Raw genomic sequence first — 25,414 nt, forward strand, 5'->3', positions numbered from 1 at the left:
TATTTTTTACCATTCCACTTATTCCGCTCCAGGCATTATCATGGTCCCGTCCTCCCCAATTAAGGCGCCACCAACCTCCTGTGATGTGTACGGTACTTGTTAGATATTAGGAGCATCCTGGAATGTGCTTTTTATGTTATTGCTGTAAGAGCAAGTTCGTGAGCATGATTTAATTGTAATGGTCACATTAACTCCATGCTAATTCACAGTTATTTCCATGCTAACACACTAATCCCAAATCTACAGCCATCAACATACTGTTGTCCTGCACATCTAATGTGCTTTCTTTTGTCTACCGTCAGAATAAACACCAACTGGGACCACTGGCTGGACAGTCCTTTCTTTAAAAACACAACGCAATAGAGTTAAGAAGTACGGTATGATCACATCTGTTACGTAGGTATGTGTCAAGACTGTTTTACTAGGTCTTCCTGTAGTAGGCATCTGTCAAGACTGTTTTACTGCACCTTCCTGTAGTTCACTCTTCGAAAAAAGGGTTCCAAAAGGGTTCTTCGGCTGTCCCCATAGGATATCCCTTTTTGGTTCCAGGTAGAACCCTTTTTGGTTCCATGTAGAAGCCTCTGTAGAAAGGGTTCTACATGGAACCGAAAAGGGTTCTACCTGCAACCAAAAAAAGGTTGTTCAAAGGGTTCTCCTATGGGGACAGCTGAAGAATCCTGTAAGAATCCTCTAGATAGCACCTTTTTTTCTAAGAGTGTAGGCATGTGTCAAGACTGTTTTACCATGGGCGTCCCTGTAATAGGCATGTGTCAAGACTGTTTTACCATGGGCGTCCCTGTAATAGGCATGTGTCAAGACTGTTTTACCATGGGCGTCCCTGTAATAGGCATGTGTCAAGACTGTTTTACCATGGGCGTCCCTGTAATAGGCATGTGTCAAGACTGTTTTACCATGGGCGTCCCTGTAATAGGCATGTGTCAAGACTGTTTTACCATGGGCGTCCCTGTAATAGGCATGTGTCAAGACTGTTTTACCATGGGCGTCCCTGTAATAGGCATGTGTCAAGACTGTTTTACCATGGGCGTCCCTGTAATAGGCATGTGTCAAGACTGTTTTACCATGGGCGTCCCTGTAATAGGCATGTGTCAAGACTGTTTTACCATGGGCGTCCCTGTAATAGGCATGTGTCAAGACTGTTTTACCATGGGCGTCCCTGTAATAGGCATGTGTCAAGACTGTTTTACCATGGGCGTCCCTGTAATAGGCATGTGTCAAGACTGTTTTACCATGAGCGTCCCTGTAATAGGCATGTGTCAAGACTGTTTTACCATGGGCGTCCCTGTAATAGGCATGTGTCAAGACTGTTTTACCATGGGCGTCCCTGTAATAGGCATGTGTCAAGACTGTTTTACCATGAGCGTCCCTGTAATAGGCATGTGTCAAGACTGTTTTACCATGAGCGTCCCTGTAATAGGCATGTGTCAAGACTGTTTTACCATGGGCGTCCCTGTAATAGGCATGTGTCAAGACTGCTTTACCATGAGCGTCCCTGTAATAGGCATGTGTCAAGACTGTTTTACCATGGGCGTCCCTGTAATAGGCATGTGTCAAGACTGTTTTACCATGGGCGTCCCTGTAATAGGCATGTGTCAAGACTGTTTTACCATGGGCGTCCCTGTAATAGGCATGTGTCAAGACTGTTTTACCATGGGCGTCCCTGTAATAGGCATGTGTCAAGACTGTTTTACCATGGGCATCCCTGTAATATGCATGTGTCAAGACTGTTTTACCATGGGCGTCCCTGTAATAGGCATGTGTCAAGACTGTTTTACCATGGGCGTCCCTGTAATAGGCATGTGTCAAGACTGTTTTACCATGGGCGTCCCTGTAATAGGCATGTGTCAAGACTGTTTTACCATGGGCGTCCCTGTAATAGGCATGTGTCAAGACTGTTTTACCATGGGCATCCCTGTAATAGGCATGTGTCAAGACTGTTTTACCATGGGCGTCCCTGTAATAGGCATGTGTCAAGACTGTTTTACCATGGGCGTCCCTGTAATAGGCATGTGTCAAGACTGTTTTACCATGGGCGTCCCTGTAATAGGCATGTGTCAAGACTGTTTTACCATGGGCGTCCCTGTAATAGGCATGTGTCACACTCCTGAACCGCTCCTGGCCTGCAGTGTCCCACATCTGACATGAAGAGGAAAGAGGAAAGAATACACCATATTAAAATAAATCCCCCTTTCTGTGCAACAAAAAATATTTGAACAGGGATTCATTCAGATTGACTTACCTGTAGTTTTACCTTCACGTTGTCTACAGTCACCACCTTGTTCTGTGGAGATGAGACAAGAGGGGCGATTGATTACATTCACTCACACACTCACTCTCTCACACATTCCCTCACTCACTCACTCTCTCACTCACCGTAAAGCAGATGCCAACAGTAGCAGAGAAGGATCCAGGGATGAACTTGCCCTGGTCAAACTGGACCAGAAGAGACGTCTTACCCACTCCACTATCCCCCACCAGGATAGTCTGCCAACAACACACATAACAAGACAATAATCTGCATGTGTGTGTGTATTTGTGTGTGCAAACATGAGTGAGAACGTGTGTGCATGTATCTATATGTGCATCAATGAGTGCAACAGTGCCCATTCATATCATATTTGTGTGTGTATCAGCCTGTGCATGACTGTATGTATGTGCAGCATGTAGATAGGTTTACACAGCACAGAGTCTCTCCTATCTTCCTACAAGGGTGAGAAGATTACCTTGGAAAACTGAGATCAATAGATTTTTGATGACTCACAAACTGAACGGGCTTAGGTGAATCAATGATCTCTTCCTGCAGACACAGCTAAGTATCTTACTCAACACAGACACACAGGATTATAGACTGTAACTGAGTATAGAAGCATTGAAGTAGATTCAGAAAGCTCTGACTCAACTTTGAGAGTGTCTTTGAACTCGGCTTCCATGGGATTTAAGACGCACACAGACAGACTGACACACAGACAGACATGTAGAAATTAAATGTAAAGCTGTGAGGAAAATTAGGCTTTTTAAAATGTATTTTGACAGACGGCTCTATGAGATAAGGACATTGGGACGGGAGATGCGAATAGAAATATAACAATACTGGGATTGGCTATTTGAGCTGCAATTTCAAATCGGTTCTTTGGGTTATTTCAGCTTGGCTATTAACAAATGAAATTATTATTAAGCTCCGGGTAGTACAGTGAATGTATTCTGGTAACATCTATATATGTAATAAAACTGCATGCAGTATGTATTGATCATATTACTCCAGTGCTAGCCTCCCTACACTGGCTTCCTGTCAAAGCAAGGGCTTATTTCAAGGTTTTACTGCTAACCTACAAGGCATTACATGGGCTTGCTCCTACCTATCTCTCTGATTTGGTCCTGCCGTACATACCTACACGTACACTACGGTCACAAGACGCAGGCCTCCTAGTTGTCCCTAGAATTTCTAAGCAAACAGCTGGAGGCAGGGCTTTCTCCTATAGAGCTCCATTTTTATGGAACGGTCTGCCTACCCCAAATCAAATCAAATCAAATTGTATTTGTCACATACACATGGTTAGCAGATGTTAATGCGAGTGTAGCGAAATGCTTGTGCTTCCAGTTCCGACAATGCAGTAATAACCAACAAGTAATCTAACTAACAATTCCAAAACGAATATCTTATACACAGTGTAAGGGGATAAAGAATATGTACATAAAGATATGAATGAGTGATGGTGCAGAGCAGCATAGGCAAGATACAGTAGATGGTATCGAGTACAGTATATACATATGAGATGAGTATGTAAACAAAGTGGCATAGTTAAAGTGGCTAGTGATACATGTATTACATAAGGATGCAGTAGATGATAGAGTACAGTATATACGTATACATATGAGATGAATAAGGTAGGGTATGTAAACATTATATTAGGTAGCATTGTTTAAAGTGGCTAGTGATATATTTTACATCCTTTCCCATCAATTCCCATTATTGAAGTGGCTGGAGTTGAGTCAGTGTGTTGGCAGCAGCCACTCAATGTTAGTGGTTGCTGTTTAACAGTCTGATGGCCTTGAGATAGAAGTGGTTTTTCAGTCTCTCGGTCCCAGCTTTGATGCACCTGTACTGACCTCGCCTTCTGGATGATAGCGGGGTGAACAGGCAGTGGCTCGGGTGGGTGTTGTCCTTGATGATCTTTATGGCCTTCCTGTAACATCGGGTGGTGTAGGTGTCCTGGAGGGCAGGTAGTTTGCCCCCGGTGATACGTTGTGCAGACCTCACTACCCTCTGGAGAGCCTTACGGTTGTGGGCGGAGCAGTTGCCGTACCAGGCGGTGATACAGCCCGCCAGGATGCTCTCGATTGTGCATCTGTAGAAGTTTGTGAGTGTTTTTGGTGACAAGCCGAATTTCTTCAGCCTCCTGAGGTTGAAGAGGCGCTGCTGCGCCTTCTTCACGATGCTGTCTGTGTGAGTGGACCAATTTAGTTTGTCTGTGATGTGTATGCCGAGGAACTTAAAACTTACTACCCTCTCTACTACTGTTCCATCGATGTGGATAGGGGGGTGTTCCTTCTGCTGTTTCCTGAAGTCCACAATCATCTCCTTAGTTTTGTTGACGTTGAGTGTGAGGTTATTGTCCTGACACCACACTCCGAGGGCCCTCACCTCCTCGTCGTTGTTGGTAATCAAGCCTACCACTGTTGTGTCGTCCGCAAACTTGATGATTGAGTTGGAGGCGTGCGTTGCCGCGCAGTTGTGGGTGAACAGGGAGTACAGGAGAGGGCTCAGAACGCACCCTTGTGGGGCCCCAGTGTTGAGGATCAGCGGGGTGGTGTCACGCCTTGGTCTTAGTATTTTGTGTTTTAGTTAATTAGTTGGTCAGGCCAGGGTGTGACATGGGTTTATGTTATTGTGTTGTCGTATTTGGTTTTTTTTGTAGGCATTGGGATTGTGGTTGATTAGGGGTGTGTTTAGTTTAGGTTTGGCTGCCTGAGGCGGTTCTCAATCAGAGTCAGGTGATTCTTGTTGTCTCTGATGGGGAACCGTATTTAGGTAGCCTGGGTTTCACTGTGTATTTCGTGGGTGATTGTTCCTGTCTCTGTGTAGTTTCACCAGATAGGCTGTAATTAGGTTTCACGTTCCGTTTTGTTGTTTTGTATTTTGTTTCAGTTATTTCATGTACCGCAATTCATTCATTAAAAACATTAAAAACCACCACGCTGCATTTCGGTCCGACTTTCTTGCGACAAACGAAGAACGTCCTTACAGGTGGAGATGTTGTTGCCTACTCTCATCACCTGGGGGCGGCCCGTCAGGAAGTCCAGTACCCAGTTCCACAGGGCGGGGTCGAGACCCAGGGTCTCGAGCTTGATGACGAGCTTGGAGGGTACTATGGTGTTAAATGCCGAGCTGTAGTCGATGAACAGCATTCTCACATAGGTATTCCTCTTGTCCAGATGGGTTAGGGCAGTGTGCAGTGTGGTTGAGATTGCGTCGTCTGTGGACCTATTTGGGCGGTAAGCAAATCGGAGTGGGTCTAGGGTGTCAGGTAGGGTGGAGGTGATATGGTCCTTGACTAGTCTCTCAAAGCACTTCATGAAGACGGAAGTGAGTGCTACGGGGCGGTAGTCATTTAGCTCAGTTACCTTAGCTTTCTTGGGAACAGGAACAATGGTGGCCCTCTTGAAGCATGTGGGAACAGCAGACTGGTATAGGGATTGATTGAATATGTCCGTAAACACACCAGCCAGCTGGTCTGCGCATGCTCTGAGGGCGCGGCTGGGGATATCGTCTGGGCCTGCAGCCTTGCGAGGGTTAACACGTTTAAATGTTTTACTCACCTCGGCTGCAGTGAAGGAGAGACCGCATGTTTCCGTTGCAGGCCGTGTCAGTGGCACTGTATTGTCCTCAAAGCGGGCAAAAAAGTTATTTAGTCTGCCTGGGAGCAAGACATCCTGGTCCATGACTGGGCTGGATTTCTTCTTGTAGTCCGTGATTGACTGTAGACCCTGCCACATACCTCTTGTGTCTGAGCCGTTGAATTGAGATTCTACTTTGTCTCTACACTAACGCTTAGCTTGTTTGATAGCCTTACGGAGGGAATAGCGGCACTGTTTGTATTCGGTCATGTTACCAGTCACCGTGCTCTGATTAAAAGCAGTGGTTCGCGCTTTCAGTTTCACACGAATGCTGCCATCAATCCACGGTTTCTGGTTAGGGAATGTTTTAATCGTTGCTATGGGAACGACATCTTCAACGCACGTTCTAATGAACTCGCACACCAAATCAGCGTATTCGTCAATGTTGTTGCCTGACGCAATACGAAACATGTCCCAGTCCACGTGATGGAAGCAGTCTTGGAGTGTGGAATGAGCTTGGTCGGACCAGCGTTGGACAGACCTCAGCGTGGGAGCTTCTTGTTTTAGTTTCTGTCTGTAGGCAGGGATCAGCAAAATGGAGTCGTGGTCAGCTTTTCCGAAAGGGGGGCGGGGCAGGGCCTTATATGAGTCGCGGAAGTTAGAATAACAGTGATCCAAGGTTTTGCCAGCCCTGGTGGCGCAATCGATATGCTGATAAATTTTAGGGAGTCTTGTTTTCAGATTAGCCTTGTTAAAATCCCCAGCAACAATGAATTCAGCCTCAGGATGTATGGATTCCAGTTTGCAAAGAGTCAAATAAAGTTCGTTCAGAGCCATCGATGTGTCTGCTTGGGGGGGAATATATACGGCTGTGATTATAATCGAAGAGAATTCTCTTGGTAGATAATGCGGTCTACATTTGATTGTGAGGAATTCTAAATCAGGTGATCACACCACGTCTCGTTAGCCATAAGGCATACGCCCCCACCACTCTTCTTACCAGAAAGGTGTTTGTTTCTGTCGGCGCGATGTGTGGAGAAACCCGCTGGCTGCACCGCATCCGAGAGCGTCTCTCCAGTGAGCCATGTTTCCGTGAAGCAAAGAACGTTGCAGTCTCTGATGTCCCTCTGGAATGCTACCCTTGCTCGGATTTCATCAACCTTGTTGTCAAGAGACTGGACATTGGCGAGAAGAATGCTAGGAAGTGGGGCACAATGTGCCCGTCTCCGTAGTCTGACCAGAAGACCGCCTCGTTTCCCTCTTTTACGAAGTCGTTTTTTTGGGTCGCCGGCTGGGATCCATTCCGTTGTCCTGGTTGAAAGGCAGAACACAGGATCCGCTTCGCGAAAGTCATATTCTTGGTCGTACTGATGGTGAGTTGACGCTGATCTTATATTCAGTAGTTCTTCTCGACTGTATGTAATGAAACCTAAGATGACCTGGGGTACTAATGTAAGAAATAACACGTAAAAAAAAAACTGCATAGTTTCCTAGGAACGCGAAGCGAGGCGGCCATCTCTGTCGGCGCCGGAAGTTAATCATGTTAGCCATGTCAGAGACGCAAACTCGGTCGCAACCTTTAAGTCTTTACTGAAGACTCATCTCTTCAGTGGGTCATATGATTAAGTGTAGTCTGGCCCAGGAGTGGGAAGGTGAACGGAAAGGCTCTGGAGCAACGAACCGCCCTTGCTGTCTCTGCCTGGCCGGTTCCCCTCTTTCCACTGGGATTCTCTGCCTCTAACCCTATTACAGCGGCTGAGTCACTGGCTTACTGGGGCTCTCTCATGCCGTCCCTGGAAGGGTGCGTCACCTGAGTGGGTTGATTCACTGCTATGGTCATCCTGTCTGGGTTGCCCCCCCCCCCTTGGGTTGTGCCATGGCTGAGATCTTTGTGGGCTATACTCAGCTTTGTCTCAGGATGGTAAGTTGGTGGTTGAAGATATCCCTCTTGTGGTGTGGGGGCTGTGCTTTGGCAAAGTGGGTGGGGTTATATCCTTCCTGTTTGGCCCTGTCCGGGGGTGTCCTCGGATGGTTCCACAGTGTCTCCTGACCCCTCCTGTCTCAGCCTCCAGTATTTATGCTGCAGTAGTTTATGTGTCGGGGGGCTGGGGTCAGTTTGTTATATCTGGAGTACTTCCCCTGTCCAATTCGGTGTCCTGTGTGAATCTAAGTGTGCGTTCTCTAATTCTCTCCTTCTCTCTCTCTTTCACTCTCTCGGAGGACCTGAGCCCTAGGACCATGCCTCAGGACTACCTGACATGATGACTCCTTGCTGTCCCCAGTCCACCTGGCCGTGCTGCTGCTCCAGTTTCAACTGTTCTGCCTTATTATTATTCGACCATGCTGGTCATTTATGAACATTTGAACATCTTGGCCATGTTCTGTTATAATCTCTACCCGACACAGCCAGAAGAGGACTGGCCACCCCACACAGCCTGGTTCCTCTCTAGGTTTCTTCCTAGGTTTTGGCCTTTCTAGGGAGTTTTTCCTAACCACCGTGCTTCTACACCTGCATTGCTTGCTGTTTGGGGTTTTAGGCTGGGTTTCTGTACAGCACTTTGAGATATCAGCTGATGTACGAAGGGCTATATAAATACATTTGATTTGATTTGATGTAAAATGTATACAGAGGATAAATGATAAATACCATTATGAGGACTTTTAATTAAGTATACTCATCGGGCTCCCAAGAGGCACAGGGGTCTAAGGCACTGCATCTCAGTGCAAGAGGTGTCACTACAGTCCTTGGTTTGAATCCAGGCTGTGTCACATCTGGCTGTGATTGGGAGTCCCATAGGGTGGTGTACAATTGGCACAGCGTCATCTGGGTTTGGCTGGAGTAGGCCATCATTGTAAATAACAATTTGTTTTTAAATGACTTTCCTAGTTAAATAAAGGTTCAATTAAAAAACAACTGGATTAAACTCAACATTGATCAATATTCTGGATAAACTAAAATGGTCACTAGCCAGATTAGAAGTCTAACACACTCATTCACAATTATAGGTGCATGGTATATCTGTATCATCTATCTGATAGTGGCTTTCAACTGTTATGCCTTGAGGAACTCTCAGGTGTGACGTAATCTTTATTATTTTATTGAACAATCACTTATAAACGTGCCCTGTGGAAAGCAATGGAATTTTGACTTGGGAGCACCAGTTCCGCTCAGATAATACATTGAATAGCATATGGTTACATTACATCGATATCATTGTTTCAAGTCCAGTGCACTAAGGCTGTTGTTACATTTGTATAATTTGAGGGGTGCACATCACCAGCAAAATAATTTGTATAATTTGAGGGGTGCACATCACCAGCAAAGTAGTTTGTATAATTTGACTTTGCCTGTACAAACCATTAGTTTAGGCAAGTCTGATAAGGCTTGTACCACAGCCTCTGCCTTAGAAACAAACAGAGCATGGCTTTGTGTCTGTGTTTGCACCTTTACAATGCAGAAAACTACTCGTCTCTGGCCCAAACCGTTGAAATCTTAAGATCTAAAGAGCTAAAACGTTTTTTTTCCTAACTAACTGGTCTCAGAGCATTTCGTATTATTCTGTGTGTAAATCCAAGACATCACATTAAATGGACCGTCATGGATTTACGCACAGAATAATATGAAATGCTCTAAAGCCAGTTTGTTTTTCTAGAAAAACAAATGTTTTAGCTCTTTAGGTATTTGGTGATGGATTTCCACGCATGGATTTCCATCACCCAATTTGCATGATATGTTCCGAATTACAATTCGTATTATAGGTATGTTCCGAATTTGTAAAATGTACAATATGTTACGAATTTACAAAATGTACAATATGTTACAAATTTGAAAAACGTATGATATGTTAAGAATTCTAGCTAGGGGGCTAATGTTAGCTACGTGAGGGCTTAAGATTAGGGTTTAGTTTAGGAGTTAGATTAAAGGATTAATAAGGTTGAGAAAATTAAAGTCATTGTTATGAAAACTTAGGACACTAAAGAGGCCTTTCTACTGACTCTGAAAAACACCAAAAGAAAGATGCCCAGGGTCCCTGCTCATCTGCGTAAATGTGCCTTAGGCATGCTGCAAGGAGGCATGAGGACTGCAGATGTGGCCAGGGCAATAAATTGCAATGTCCGTACTGTGAGACGCATAAGACAGCGCTACATGGAGACAAGACAGAGAGGTCATCGTCCTCGCAGTGGCAGACCACGTGTAACAACACCTGCACAGGATCGGTACATCCAAACATCACACCTGCAGGACAGGTACAGGATGGCAACAACAACTGCTTGAGTCACACCAGGAACGAAACAATCCCTCCATCAGTGCTCAGACGGTCCGCAATAGGCTGAGAGAGGCTTGACTGAGGGTTTGTAGGCCTGTTGTAAGGCAGGTCCTCACCAGAAAAAAACGGCAACAACATAGCCTATGGGCACAAACCCACGGCGCTGGACCAGACAGGACTGGCAAAAAGTGCTCTTCACTGACGAGTGGCGGTTTTGTCTCACCAGGGATGATGGTCAGATTCATATTTATCATCGAAGGAATGATTGTTACACCGAGGCCTGTACTCTGGAGCGGGATCAATTTGGATGGTCCGTCATGGTCTGGGGTGGTGTGTCATCGGACTGAGCTTGTTGTCATTGCAGGCAATCTCAACGCTGTGTGTTACAGGGAAGGCATCCTCCTCCCTCATGTGGTACCCTTCTTGCAGGCTCATCCTGACAATGCCACCAGCCATACTGCTCGTTCTGTGCATGATTTCCTGCAAGACAGGAATGTCAGTGTTCTGCCATGGCCAGCGAAGAGCCCAGATCTCAATCCCAATGAGCATGTCTGGGACCTGTTGGATCGGAGGGTGAGGGCTAGGACCATTCTTCCCTAATCTTACTACATTTGCACACACTGTATATAGATTTTTCTATTGTGTTATTGACTGTACGTTTGTTTATTCCCATCTGTAACTCTGTGTTGATGTTTTTGTCACACTGCTTTGTTTTATCTTGGCCAGGTCGCAGTTGTAATTGAGAACTTGTTCTCAACTGGCCTACCTGGTTAAATAAATGTGAAATACATTTTTTTTTAAACAAATTCCCCCCAGAAATGTCCGGGAATTTGCAGGTGCCTTGGTGGAAGAGTGGGGTAACATCTCACAGCAAGAACTGGCAAATCTGGTGCAGTCCATGAGGAAGAGATGCACTACAGTATCTAATGCAGATGGAGACACACTTCCGATACTGACTACCCCCCCCCCCCCCTCTTTTGTTCAGGGACACATTATTCAATTTAGTCACGTCTGTGGAACTTGTTCAGTTTGTCTAAGTTGTTGAATCTTGTGTTCATACAAATATTTACACATGTTGAAGTTTGCTGAAAATATGCAGTTGACAGTGAGAGGACATTTCATTTTTTGCCAAGTTTAGTTACAAAGTAGCTAAAAAGTAGTAAGTAGTTGAAAAGTTGCTAATTAGCTAAAATTGTCCATGATGAGATTTGAACTCACAGCCTTTGGGTTGGTAGACATTTGCGTAATATGCCCACCCATTTTGGTAGCACACCAGGGTTCAAATCAAATAAAAGTATATTTGTTGCATACACAGGATACAACAGATCCAGCGAAATGCTTACTTACAAGCTGTCATTGACACACACAGCCCTATGGATAAAGCTGTACCACAGATCCCCTGCCAACAGACTGACAGCTAAATTACTATTTAATCTAAACCTCATCCAACTTTAATGCATCTGTCTCCTCTCCTACATCTCCACTGATATCACACAGACCATGTTACATCACTGAGAGAAGCAGCAAGGGAAGGAGGGATGGAGGGAGTATGGGGAGGGAGGAGGGGAGAATGGGGAAGGATGGAAGGATGGATGGATGGAGGAGTATGGGGAGTTGGGAGAGGAGGGTGCAATAAGTGTGATAGCGTTTATGTGGTACCTTAATTGGGGAGGACGGGCTCGTGGTAATGACTGGGGTGGAACCAGTAGAATCATATACATCAAAAATATGGTTCATAGGTGTTTCATGCCATTACATTTGCTCTGTTCCGGACTTTATTATGAGCTGTTCTCCCCTTAGCAGCCTCCACTGGGTAATATGGGGTTAGTCATTGTTTAGGGTTGCAAAGCTACCGGTAATTACCAAAGTTGCTGGAATGTTTAATAATTTTGGTAATTAACAGAAAATCTATAGCAATCTATTGTAACTTTGGCAGTGCTGTAAAGTATTGGGGTATCTGTACTTTACTTTACTATTTATATTTTTGACAACTTTTACTTTTACTTCACTACATTCCTAAAGAAAACCATGTACTTTTTACTCCATACATTTCCCTGACACCCAAAAGTACTCATTACATGTTGAATGAGCAGCAGGTCAGGAAAATGGTCCAATCCCTGATGCCCCTGATCTGGCAGACTCACTAAACACAAATGCATCGCTTGCAAATTATTTCTGAGTGTTGAAGTGTAGCCCTGGTTATCTGTACATTTTCAAAACAAGAAAATGGTGCTGTCTACTTTGCTTAATATATGGAATACTTTTATATATGGATAATATATAATATATAATATAATATATGGAAAACCTTTACTTTTGATAATTAAGTATATTTTAGCAATTACATTTACTTTTGATACTTAATATATTTAGAACCAAATACTTTTAGACTTTTACTCAAGTAAGATTTTACTGGGTGACTTTCACTTTTACTTGAGTAACTTTCTATTAAGGTATCTATACTTTTACTCGAGTAGGTTGAGGGCAGTAGTGCTACCACTAGTTCCTTGGTGTCCACATCACCAACAAACTAGAACGGTCCAAACACACCAAGACAGTCATATGCTTGATGGTTTTGCAACTGCACTTGAAAAAACTTTAAAAGTTCTTGAAATGTTCCGCATTGACTGACCTTCGTGTCTTAAAGTAATGATGGACTGTCTTTTCCCTTTGCTTATTTGAGCTGTTCTTGCCATAATATGGTCTTTTACCAAATAAGGCTATCTTGTGTACACCAACCCTGCCTTGTCACAACACAATTGATTGGCGCAAATGCATTAAGAAGGAAAGAAATTCCACAAATGAACTTTTAACAAGGCACACCTGTTAATTGAAATGCATTCCAGGTGACTACATCATGAAGATGGTTTAGAGAATGTCAAGAGTGTGCAAAGCTGTCATCAAGGCAAAGGGTGGCTACTTTGAAGAATCTCAAATGTGAAATAACATTTGTTTAACACTTTTTTTGGCTACTACATGATTCTATATGCATTATTTCATAGTTTTGATGTCTTCACTATTATTCTACAATTGAATGAGTAGGTATGTCCAAACTTTTGACTGGTACTGTATATTTAATGCTGAAACATTCATATTAAACACCAATGATATTCACTAAGTTGATGGTTTATATTTAGGATAATATTTTACAGCTTTGTAACTTAATATTTAAATTTTTTAATTATCTTGTTTAATTATTTCATATATTTTACATGTGATAAGGCCACACAGAGGACCAGAGATACTTACAGTACAGACACCTATGATCATCTGAAGTACCCAAAAGGGCCACTAGATACATAAATACTTGAAAGATACCAAAATTCTGGTGGTTTACTGGTAAACTAAATAATATACCCACCTCTAGTCATGTTACATCATTGAGGGGAAGCCGACAGGAAAGGAGGGAAGGGGGAGTATTGTGAGGGGAAGAAGACAATAAGTCTGTTGGGGATTATGAGCAAAGCTTTTCTGTGGTAACATGGGGTTTGCTGGAAATGGAGCATTATATCCCCCCGGTGACTCAGATGCAATTAGCTGGAACAGATGCATGTGTGTGTGTGTGTGTGTGTGTGTGTGTGTGTGTGTGTGTGTGTGTGTGTGTGTGTGTGTGTGTGTGTGTGTGTGTGTGTGTGTGTGTGTGTGTGTGTGTGTGTGTGTGTGTGTGTGTGTCCAACACAATGATATATCCGCTCTCCAAGCACTTATGGTTCTTTATCTCTGTGGTTAATGAGGAGCTTGTTAGGAGGCTGTGAGTGTCCGCCATTAACTCACACACATACAGTGCATTCTGAAAGTATTCAGACCCCTTCCCCTTTTCCACATTTTGTTATAGCCTTATCCTAAGATTGATTACATTATATTTTATTCTCATCAATCTACACACAATACCCCATAATTACAAAGTGAAAGCATGTTTTTAGACATTTTGCACACGTATTAAAAATAAAAAACAGAAATACCTTATTTACATAAGTATTCAGACCCTTTGCTATGAGACTCAAAATTGATGTCAGGTACATCCTGTTTCCATTGATCATCCTTGAGATGTTTCTACAACCTGATTGGAGTCCACCTGTGGTAAATTCAATTGATTGGATATGATTTCAAAAAGGCACAGACCTGTCCATATAAGGTCCCATAGTTGACAGTGCATGTCAGAGCACAAAAAAAGCCATGAGGTCGAAGGAATTGTCCGTAAAGCTCCGAGACAGAATTCTGATGAGGCACAGATCTAGGGAATGATATCAAAACCATTCTGCTGCATTGAAGGTCCCCAAGAACACAATGGCCTCCATCATTCTTAAATGGAAGAAGTTTGGAACCACCAATAATCTTCCTAGACCTGGTCGCCCATCCAAACTGAGCAATCGGGGGAGAAAGGCCTTGGTCGGGGAGGTGACCAAGAACCCACTGGTCACACTGACAGAGCTCCAGAGTTCCTCTATGGAGATGGGAGAACCTTCCAGAAGAACAACCATCTCTGCAGCACTTCACCAATCAGGCCTTTATGGTATAGAGGCCAGATGGAAGCCACTCCTCAGTAAAAGGCACATGACAGCCTGCTTGGAGTTTGCCAAAAGGCACCTCAAGGACTGTCAGACAATCAGAAACAAGATTATCTGGTCTGATGAAACCAAGATTGAACTCCTTGGCCTGATTGCCAAGCATCACGTCTAGAGGAAAACTGGCACCATCCCTACGGTGAAGCATGGTGGTGGCAGCATCATGCTGTGGGGATGTTTTTCAGAAGCAGGGACTGGGAGACCAGTCAGGATCGAGGGAAAGAGGAATGGAGCAAAGTATAGAGAGATTCTTGATGAAAACCTGCTCCAGAGCGCTCAGACTGGGGGTGCGACGATTCACCTTCCAACAGGACATGACTCTAAGCACAGGGCCAATACAACGCAAGAGAGGCTTTGGGACAAGTCTCTGAATGTCCTTGAGCAGCCCAGCCAGAGCCCGAACCCGATCTAAATATCTCTGGAGTGTCCTGAAAAGAGCTGTGCAGCGACCTTCCCCATCCAACCTGACAGAGCTTGAGAGGATCTGCAGAGAAGAATGGGAAAAACTCCCCAAATACAGGTCTGCCAAGATTGTAGCGTCACACCCAAGAAGACTCAAGGCTGTAATCGCAAACAAAGATGCTTCAACAAAGTACTGAATAAAGGGTTTGAATACTTTAAGTAAATTTGATATTTCATTTTTTATTTTCAAACATTTCTAAAAACCTGTTTTTGTTTTTTCATTATGTGGTATTGTGTGTAGATTGATGAGAAAAAATATATTTAATACCTTTTAGAATAAGGCTGTAAAGTAACAAAAAACGAAAAAGTAACGAAAAAGTCAAGGGGTCCAGATAGTTTCCAAATGCACTGTATACATACACACACACAAACACACACATATTCCCTAAGTGTCCTGTCTGTGGCCTGAGTTGTCATCACCCACCCCGTTGTCATTCCTTCTGCACTGATAGGCTAGGTGGAATATTCTCTATATGGCCAATACCAACCCAGTCAGATCGCCACAAGTACACAGGGGGTAAGAGCTGTAAGGTTGGTTGGGAATTGGTCAATCCTGTCAAATATGCAGTGGACCTTTACTGTAGGCACAGATCTGGAAGTAGGTGATGAGTCAGTGTGAAGGCTGAGTCACAGAGAGGGTTAAAACACAGATGTCTTTATGGAGCAGGTTGTTGTACTGAAACGTATTACTTCTGCCTCCAAGATCATAGGTAAAACAGACAGTTCAGACCTGTGTGTGTGTGTGTGTGTGTGTGTGTGTGTGTGTGTGTGTGTGTGTGTGTGTGTGTGTGTGTGTGTGTGTGTGTGTGTGTGTGTGTGTGTGTGTGTGTGTGTGTGTGCGTGCGTGCGTGCGTGCGTGCGTGCGTGTGTGTGTGTCCGTCCTATGGGGCTTGTATAGAGTGCTATCAATAAGGTCATTCAGACTAATTAGAAAGCTATAGGACCATTACTACAGAAGGGACTGACCACTACAATCCTTCTTTAGCACTGTGTAGAGAGATCTAAAACACACTGATGACTCCAAGTCTACGGTCATTCAGCCATTGGCTTGTACTACAAACCTTTTTATCAATGGGCTCCTTCCCTGACCCTGATTTCAGAGAGAAATGAAAGCAGTACAGTGGTGCCCTACTCTGACCTATATAGAGTACTAATGGAGCGGCACAACAGTGAAAAGAACTAGGCCAGTCCAGACGACTGATAAAATATAATGAAATGTAGCCAGGCCTATCCCAAGAGAAACAAACTTAATTGATGCAACTGCAGCAGCCAATTCAACTGGATTGAACTGTAGTCTTTGCAAACTGCATATTTAAGTGAACTGCAGTACTTTCAAAGCTGTCAACCTGGGTTTAGGTGTAGAAGTAACATAGTACAGGGCCTTGCGAAAGTATTCGGCCCCCTTGAACTTTGCGACCTTTTGCCACATTTCAGGCTTCAAACATAAAGATATAAAACTGTATTTTTCTGTGAAGAATCAACAACAAGTGGGACACAATCATGAAGTGGAACGACATTTATTGGATATTTCAAACTTTTTTAACAAATCAAAAACTGAAATATTGGGCGTGCAAAATTATTCAGCCCCCTTAAGTTAATACTTTATAGCGCCACCTTTTGCTGCGATTACAGCTGTAAGTCGCTTGGGGTATGTCTCTATCAGTTTTGCACATCGAGAGACTGAAATCTTTTCCCATTCCTTCTTGCAAAACAGCTCGAGCTCAGTGAGGTTGGATGGAGAGCATTTGTGAACAGCAGTTTTCAGTTCTTTCCACAGATTCTCGATTGGATTCAGCTGTCCGCTGGGGGGTCATGGTTTGGTCAGGATCAGCATGATGGATAAAGTTTATCCTTTGTCTACAAGGAAAGAGATACCTTATCAATGATATAATTATTTACTCAATTACCCCGGATACCAGACTCAGATGAGTGATAACTCAGTTCTAGAATGTTGTCATTCATGAAAATGAATCTAAAAATCTATTGACATTCAGAATGATTGACATTGTTAAGACATCCATCCCGTATTGTAGTCACATGACCAGAGACAAATCTTCAAAGGCACAGTATTTATTTATTCAGAGTGGCACATGCATTCACACTGTCTTGATTTATAGGATCTTTCAAACTGTATGAGTGATATGTCAAGTGATAAAATGCCAAGTTATCAATTAAAAGTTTATGGAAAAACTGCACTTGTCCTCATGTGAAAATGACCGTTAATTAAATATTCTACAACTTTAATGTCATCAATCAAATGAAACTTTATTTATATAGCACATTTCTTACAACAAATGTATTTTGAGGTGTTCAAAGTCATGTATTGAAAGGCATGTGGCACTTAACATCCTTCCTCTTGGCAGGTCTCTATAGGTGACCAAGGGATTCTCTCTACCACATGCAAATGCCCCCGTGGAGCTCATAAGTGTAGCAAAACAGCTGCATTGGCTATTTTTGCGGTTCACAATATCGGCTGTATGGATGTGGAATGCGAGTGGAGGAAGCCAGCCGTGCCCAACCAGGTGCAGTCAGTTGAGGACCTGCAGCCGGCCGAAAAGTACAAGCTAAGGAACCGTCTCCGGGGCAGGTTTAGTGAAATGGCATACTTTTACTAGCTAGATAGGTTGATTTCTAAAATGGTAACATTTATATTTAAATACCATAACCAACAGACTTCTCAAAAGAAAGTTTAAACCTTCAGCTGTGAGGTCACTGAGGAGGACCAACAGGGATCGGCAGAGGGATCGTCTGAAAGGGACTGACATGCAGGGATGGAATATAAGGATTTTGTGCATTGGCCAGCAGACCACGATTTTTACTAGCCCGGGTAACATTTAGGTCCAAAATCTGTGGCATACGATGCTTGTAAAGGCAAAATTTCACTGCTGTGTCAGGCTAGTTTGGCACATTTTCTACTATCCATTTCACTTCTGTGTCAGGCTAGTTTGGCACATTGTCTACTGGGCCAGTTTGAAAAGTACTAGCCTCGGGATAGCTTAATTTACATCCCCGTTAACATGTCTAACTTATTTCACAGGATTTTTTGAATAGTCAAGAACAACAGATGCACTCGTGAAACAAAACCGTTTCTGTGTTTTGTATGGGAAAACCTTGAGCCCACAAGTCCTATGTAAGGTAGCTAGCTAACTTTAGCTAATGTCGCTAACTAGCCAACTAAGGTGCCTAACGAGCTGGCTCACCAGGTGATATTTAGCTAGCTAGCTAGTTAACATTAGCTCACTGTTTTCTAAGTGGTGACATGCTAGTTAATCAACTATCCTTGCCATGGTGATGGCCTAACGTTACCTGGCAAGTCTGACTACACAAACGATGAGTAAACGTTAACTAGCTAGCTAAATATCCCTTCCTTGGTGGGCTAATGTGAAAAAGTATGACTACACAAACTGTGAGCCAACGTTATCTAGCTGGCTAGTTCACTAAATACTTGTCAATTAAAAAGGTCAACACAGTCATTATACAAGCTAATGCTGGTTTTATTTGTACATGTAAGGAAGGTAATATGCGTTGTACACGTAAGTACAGTCAGTGGTTATCTAGCAATATTTTCATAAGCACCTAGCTAACTACAGATCTTTGACCAAACCAAAATAGCTTATTAGCAGGTAGCAAACAGGGCTTACCTTATCACATGGCTCCAGCAATGCCTCTCTCTTACAGAGGTCGGAAAATGATAAAATACACATGCATGCTTATCGGAGTAGTGGTTACAATCCGGAGTCGTGGTTACATAGCACAGAACCACCCTTGCTTCTGATCGACGGAAAGACCTAAGGTTAGCTAGTTAGCTACAAAGGCCAGGGTAATTTTAACTATTCTAGTAATAAAACATGCTATGGTAGGTTATTTGAAAGATGCTAAACAGCAATGCACATGATAAATACACAATATAAATTATTTAAACAAGAAACTACAAAAAGGCTATAATATCTACCAGTTATTATATTTGACATTACTTGTAGGTTCCTTACTAACGTAAACTCACCCCATTCCGTACAAATGTGTGCAACCGCAACATTTAAATGAGGCTACAAAGGAAACTAATGGGACTGTAGCGACTGTGTTGACTTCAAAATCAGGGGTGTGAACTAGGTTTCTATTAAAGCGTTGATCGACATGGTAATAGCTCTGTAGTATTGGAGAAAAGTTGAAAAAACTGACATAACGTAGAGCACGCATAAAGCAACTATTTCTGTCTTACAATCTCTCTCCGCCAGGTGTAGCACTTCTCTCATCATTTAAAAACAAGAAATGGACAGTGACGGGGGTAAGGGGGGGATACCTAGTCATTTTTTTGCATCATCACTGCAAGCGATCATCATTCTCAAAGCCGCTGTTTGCTTCTGAAGATCACTTTAGCACCGCCCTAAAAACCTGATTCAAATGCGACATAAACCTTCAAATAGGTATGTAATGACACATTATATAAACTCTTTACAGTGTTCTGTATGATTAGAGGCTAAAAAGCATTTCATTTTGGGGGGGTAATTGCAGGCAAATATATTGGTAAAAGTGACCTTGTCCGAGAGAGATTTACGTGGTTATCAAAACATCAAGACAGGGTAAGCCTACACGAAACACAGACCTTATATGAAGTCATTATAAAATCCCCCATGGAAAAATGAACGGTGGAAAAACTATTGGAACCATTTCCTTGTTTAACTGCTAGATTTTATAGGTATTATGACTCATACTGTGGTACTCAATTTCAGCCAGAGAGGAAGAGAGGGGCCCAACTCGGAGGAAAATATGCTTCGCTTAAGCAGGTGGTGTTTTTTCGTTGTTTTGCGCCTATCTCTGACCTTTTTAACCTGTCTCTCCTTTCTGGGGAGGTTCCCATTGCTTGGAAGGCACCCATGGTTTCTCCTTTATTTAAAAGGGGAGATCAAGGCTAAAGTTGCCCACAAAGCAAGGAGTTTTTTAATGGCGGTCAATGAGAGAGTGTTGAATTTGGAGAACAAAAAAATGTATGACTTATTTGCTACGTGAGGTTTAGATGACTAGATAGCCCACAGTGCTACTTTGTGGACAACGACTCCCATTGTTAGGGCAGAGAGACATGTAACTTGTCAGCATATCCATAACAGTTGTTCCAGCTATACTTGAAGAGGACAGTAGGCCTAACTACTTACAAAAAATTGTGTTTAAAAAATATATAAAATATTGGCACATACACCAGATTAGTGCAGTGGCACGTGTTGTTCTGACGAAGAGCTACAAAAGCAGGTAAATATCTGTGTTAGACTGAAAGATATAAAGTAATTTCGTCAAACTTGGGAGGTCTCTGTGCTCATTAGTTGCTTATTCAACATATTTGCTGCTACTTCATTCAATCCTGTTTTAAAAGTCTCCCTGTTTTAACATTTTCTGAGACCAACCAGAAATGTTTCTTTGGCCAAATATTTTCATAAAGCTGCCACACATGTGGTCTCTCCTTTCTGCATCACCAAATTTTCTGCACAGAGTGTCACTACGCCACTTCACTTAATACAATGGTGCTTGTTAAGAAAAGTTAGATCAACACTGAATCAATGTCCTGTTGTCCCACATTTGGGTATTTTAAATGTTGTCACCCTACCTTTGGGTTCTTAGACATTCACGTTATACCACCCTACTTTAGTTTTTGCCTTAAGTAACCTTCTGTCTTATGTAATTACACATATCATACTCATTTGAGTGTCCCGGATTTACATTTACTATGTTACGTCTAGTCTATGAGACCAGGCTGAAGCTGTGGACTCAGCACGAAGGCTGGTTAGTTAATGTGAGGTTATTTGGACAGGGTATAAGCTGGTACTGGCAGCGAACCGAAACACTTCGGGGACGGGGAGGGCACAGTACAGGTGTTTGCTTTGGTTTGGAAACATCGTCATACACTCTCTCCTGCTGCGATGGTCAGTGGGCTATTATCCAACTGCTATTCAGCGTTTCAGTTCCATGGAAAGCCCAATGACGATTCAAAGTGCTATTCCATCAGGTCAAGACAACTGTTATTTAGATGTGGCATCAAAGAGCTGAACCATTACAAGTTCTATCTTAACGTGACTGAAATCAATAAGAGATAACCGAGTGTATAGCCTCGTCTTGTGAGAAAATCAACAAGTAACAGAGTGTTATATTATTTAGACATTAATCCAATCATCCTCCTACCTTGTGCATTAATTCTTCGTCGTATGAAAGAGCTGGGGGGGCAGACGGTGAATGGTTCTCCTCCCCTTCCGTAGATCCATAGGCGCTATCGGGGTGGATCTCCGGGTATGCCGTGGTGTAGTGCGCAGATATCGGTTCCATGGACTCCATCGTCTCCATCCTCTCGAAGCGCTCAAGGCAGACCAGGATACAATGCCAAAATCAATGATGCCCCCTTAGAAAATTAGCCAGATATTTCCTGACAACTATCTATTTCTCTCTCCCTTTGTCTCTCTCCTTCTTCCTACTTTTCTTTGTGTGAAACCACGAAACCCCCAACACGAATACCAGGCATGTTGCCCACAGCTTTTCTCTGTAATGACTTACATGTAAGACATGTAGGAGGCTGACTGTACCATACAGCTACAGCCAGCACAACACACAACGTGACAGTGTATTAACGTCAGAGCGAATCGTGTTCAGCACCACGGATAGTTCTGAATGAGGAGGAGGGGAGTGGGAGGAGGGGGTTGGGGAATGGTCAGTGCTAACAGGGATCCTTGGGACGTCCCTACCCGAAAACCTAAATCCTACTCTTACTATAACCCTAACCTTAACCATAACCCTTACCTTAACCATTTCACATTTCAACTTCAATTGTTGTAGGATCCCGAATAGCACGAACGGCTGGGGGATTCCTCCTGAGCGCATCATGGAGCTGAGCTAGATAATTCAGTATCTCCTTAATTTGTAGATAGATTAAATATCTTTATTTTGAGAAGATATATAATCTTTCTGATGTGATAATAGCACATTTTAATGAGCCTGTCAACTCAGAGTCGGTAGTTTCAGGGAGGGGAAGTCAGAGAATCCCATCGCATGTTTACTGAATGAATTAAGATGCATAGATCCGTCGGCTATGAATTAATGAAGCTTTCTATAATTCTGGTTCCAAAGATCTGTCTGGCCTGGAGCCTACCAGTTTGAAATTGAAACAATACTTTGATCCGTGTATCGTATGTGTCCAGTAGGCTGCGCCTCATTAAAAACCTTGCAAAGGTTCTCCAGTTCAATTTTTTTCACCTAAACAGACGTGAAAGGTCTGTATCTTAGCCAAGTACGTAAATGGACCATTGAAGGGCGGGTACACGTGATGCTTAGGCCCCTTCTCTCCAACTAGTGCGTTCCAACTTCGGACAGACAGTAGGTGATACACTCCTGCAGCATAACTGGATTTAACAGTGTGGGGCTCTGTCCTCGAATGAAGGGGAAGATAATATCGATTTTCTTTTTCAATTGGTTTAATCTTCGCGGTTTGGACAGTAGAAGCATAATGGAGCGAATGAAAGCCAACGTTTTTATTTAGAACTGTCTACATAGCAGGACCTGGTTTTACAAGGCTACTTATACGGACTTACTTTCGTTTAAGATGTCTTCGTCTGCATCTACAACTATTCGACCTACACTGACAGCGGATCAGATAACGGTCATCGTGGCCTCGGGTGAGTGGTGGCAGTCACATAAACTAAGCAGGCTGCTAAACTATGAACATATCATACAGCATTCAGGCTACACAAACCTTTTGCTCTTATTGTCTAACTGTTGGTTGTTTAGGTTATGTATATTTTGCATGTGTTAGGCCGATACGTAAGCTTATTAAAGATCAGTGATACTATCAAGAGCCGTGTGCGGTTTACTTTTTCCTTCATCTTGTTCAACTGTTACCATGCACCTGCAAAAAAGATTGCTCAGATGTGCGAATGGTTTTAAATTTTTTATAAATAAATATGTAAAAGCAATCGTGCATAACCTATATGTTTACTTTAATGTCACATATGTTTTATAAAGTCTCTTCATGCCTGTCTTCTTGTTGTTTTCTTTTCTGTAGTGTCCTGCCTGGCGTTCTTCGTAGTGATTCTCGTGCTCCTGGTGGTCCTGTACAGGAAAGACCTTCTCTGCCGCAGTGTGTGGAGCTACCAAGCCACCCAACACTATACAGTAAGACTATACATAGCTCAGCATGTCACTTGCAACGCCAGGATAGTGGGTTTGATTTCCGGGACCACCCATACCACATACATAGATTTATGCATGTGTAACAGTATAAGTTTAGACCGTCCCCTCGCCCATACCCGGGCGGGAACCAGGGGCCCTCTGCACACATCAACAACATTCACCCACGAAGCATCGTTATCCATCGCTCCACAAAAGCCGCGGCCCTTGCAGAGCAAGGGGAACCACTACTTCAAGGTCTCAGAGCAAGTGACGTCACCGATTGAAACGCTATTTAATGCGCATCGCTAATTAAGCTAGCCGTTTCACATCCGTTAAACATGCATGACTGTAAATTGCTTTGGATTAAAGCAAAATTACATATATTATAATTATATAATATGTTATGAATATGTTATAAACAGGGAAAACATGTTATAAATGCCTAATGTATATTAAGACCCTCTCTGATAGGAGTGTGGTACTCGGGGCTAGGGAAACTTCCATAAATCATTCAATCTAATCAAAATCCCATTTTGTTCATCACTTGCTTCGTAAACAACAGGTGTAGACGAACAGTGAAATGCTTACTTACAGCCCTTCCCAACAATGCATAGAGAAAGAAAATAGAGAAATAATATTATTTTATAACACAATAATAAAAGTAATAAATGCAAAATGAGTAAAGATAACTTGGCTATATACACAGGATACCAGTATCGAGTCGATGTGCAGGGGTACGAGGTAATTGGTGTGGAGATAGAAGCTGTTCAGGACCCTGTCGGTTCCAGACTTGATCAGTACCGATTACTGTGCCGTAGCAGAGAGCACAGTCTATGACTTGGGTGGCTGGGGTCTTTGACAATTTTTTAAGGGCCTTCCTCTGACACCGCCGGGTATAAAGGTCCTGGATGGCAGGGAGCTCATCTCCAGTGATGTACTGGGCTATATCAAATCAAATCTAATGTATTTATATAGCCCTTCGTACATCAGCTGATATCACAAAGTGCTGTACAGAAACCCAGCCTAAAACCCCAAACAGCAAGCAATGCAGGTGTAGAAGCACGGTGGCTAGGAAAAACTCCCTAGAAAGGCCAAAACCTAGGAAGAAACCTAGGGAGGAACCAGGCTATGTGGGGAGGCCAGTCCTCTTCTGGCTGTGCCGGGTGGAGATTATAACAGAACATGGCCAAGATGTTCAAATGTTCATAAATGACCAGCATGGTCCAATATTAATAAGGCAGAACAGTTGAAACTGGAGCAGCAGCACGGCCAGGTGGACTGGGGACAGCAAGGAGTCATCATGTCAGGTAGTCCTGAGGCATGGTCCTAGGGCTCAGGTCCTCCTCAGAGAGAAAGAGAGAATTAGAGAGAGCACACTTAAATTCACACAGGACACCGAATAGGACAGGAGAAGTACTCCAGATATAACAAACTGACCCTAGCCCCCGACACATAAACTACTGCAGCATAAATACTGGAGGCTGAGACAGGAGGGGTTAGGAGACACTGTGGCCCCATCCAAGGACACCCCCGGTCATGGCCAAACAGGAAGGATATAACCCCATCCACTTTGCCAAAGCACAGCCCCCACACCACTCGAGGGATATCTTCATCCACCAACTTACCATCCTGAGACAAGGCTAAGTATAGCCCACAAAGATCTCCGCCACGGCACAACCCTATACACAATACCCTCTGTAGTGCCTTGCAGTCGGATGCCAAGCATTTGCCAGTTGATCATCTCCTTTGACTTGCTGACATTGAGGGAATGGTTGTTGTTCTGGAACAACACTGCCAGGTCTCTGACCTTCTCCCTATAAGCTGTCTCATAGTCATTGGTGATTAGGCCTACCACCATTGTCGACAAAAACTTCATGATGGTGTTGGAGCCATGCAGGCCACACAGTTGTGGGTGAACAGTGAGTACAGGAGGGGACTAAGCACGCACCCCTGAGGGGCCCCCGTGTTGAGGCTCAGCATCGCGAATGTGTTGTTGCCTAGCCTCACCACCTGGGGTCGGCCTGTCAGGAAGTCCAGGGTCCAGTTGTAGAGAGAGGTGCTCAGTCCCAGGGTCCTTAGCTTAGTGATGAGCTTGGAGGGCACTATGGTGTTGAACGCTGAGCT

General features: G+C 43.4%; 1 protein-coding gene across 1 annotated transcript in view; it reads right to left on the reverse strand.

Moving 5' to 3' along the window:
• The window catches only part of LOC135512094 (ras-related protein Rab-37-like), a 28,060-nt gene extending 6,291 nt beyond the window's left edge, over positions 1 to 21,769 (reverse strand). Inside the window, exons 1-4 of the mRNA XM_064933753.1 lie at positions 21,317 to 21,769; positions 2,392 to 2,502; positions 2,258 to 2,299; positions 2,088 to 2,154 (exon numbers count right to left, since the gene is read on the reverse strand). Coding sequence (XP_064789825.1) covers positions 2,088 to 2,154; positions 2,258 to 2,299; positions 2,392 to 2,502; positions 21,317 to 21,475 — 379 coding nt within the window. The 5' untranslated portion in view covers positions 21,476 to 21,769. The remainder of the gene's footprint in view (positions 1 to 2,087; positions 2,155 to 2,257; positions 2,300 to 2,391; positions 2,503 to 21,316) is intronic.
• Between the last annotated feature and the right edge of the window lie 3,645 nt (positions 21,770 to 25,414).

Source organism: Oncorhynchus masou, chromosome 24, assembly GCF_036934945.1.
Source record: "Oncorhynchus masou masou isolate Uvic2021 chromosome 24, UVic_Omas_1.1, whole genome shotgun sequence".
NCBI lineage: Eukaryota > Metazoa > Chordata > Actinopteri > Salmoniformes > Salmonidae > Oncorhynchus > Oncorhynchus masou.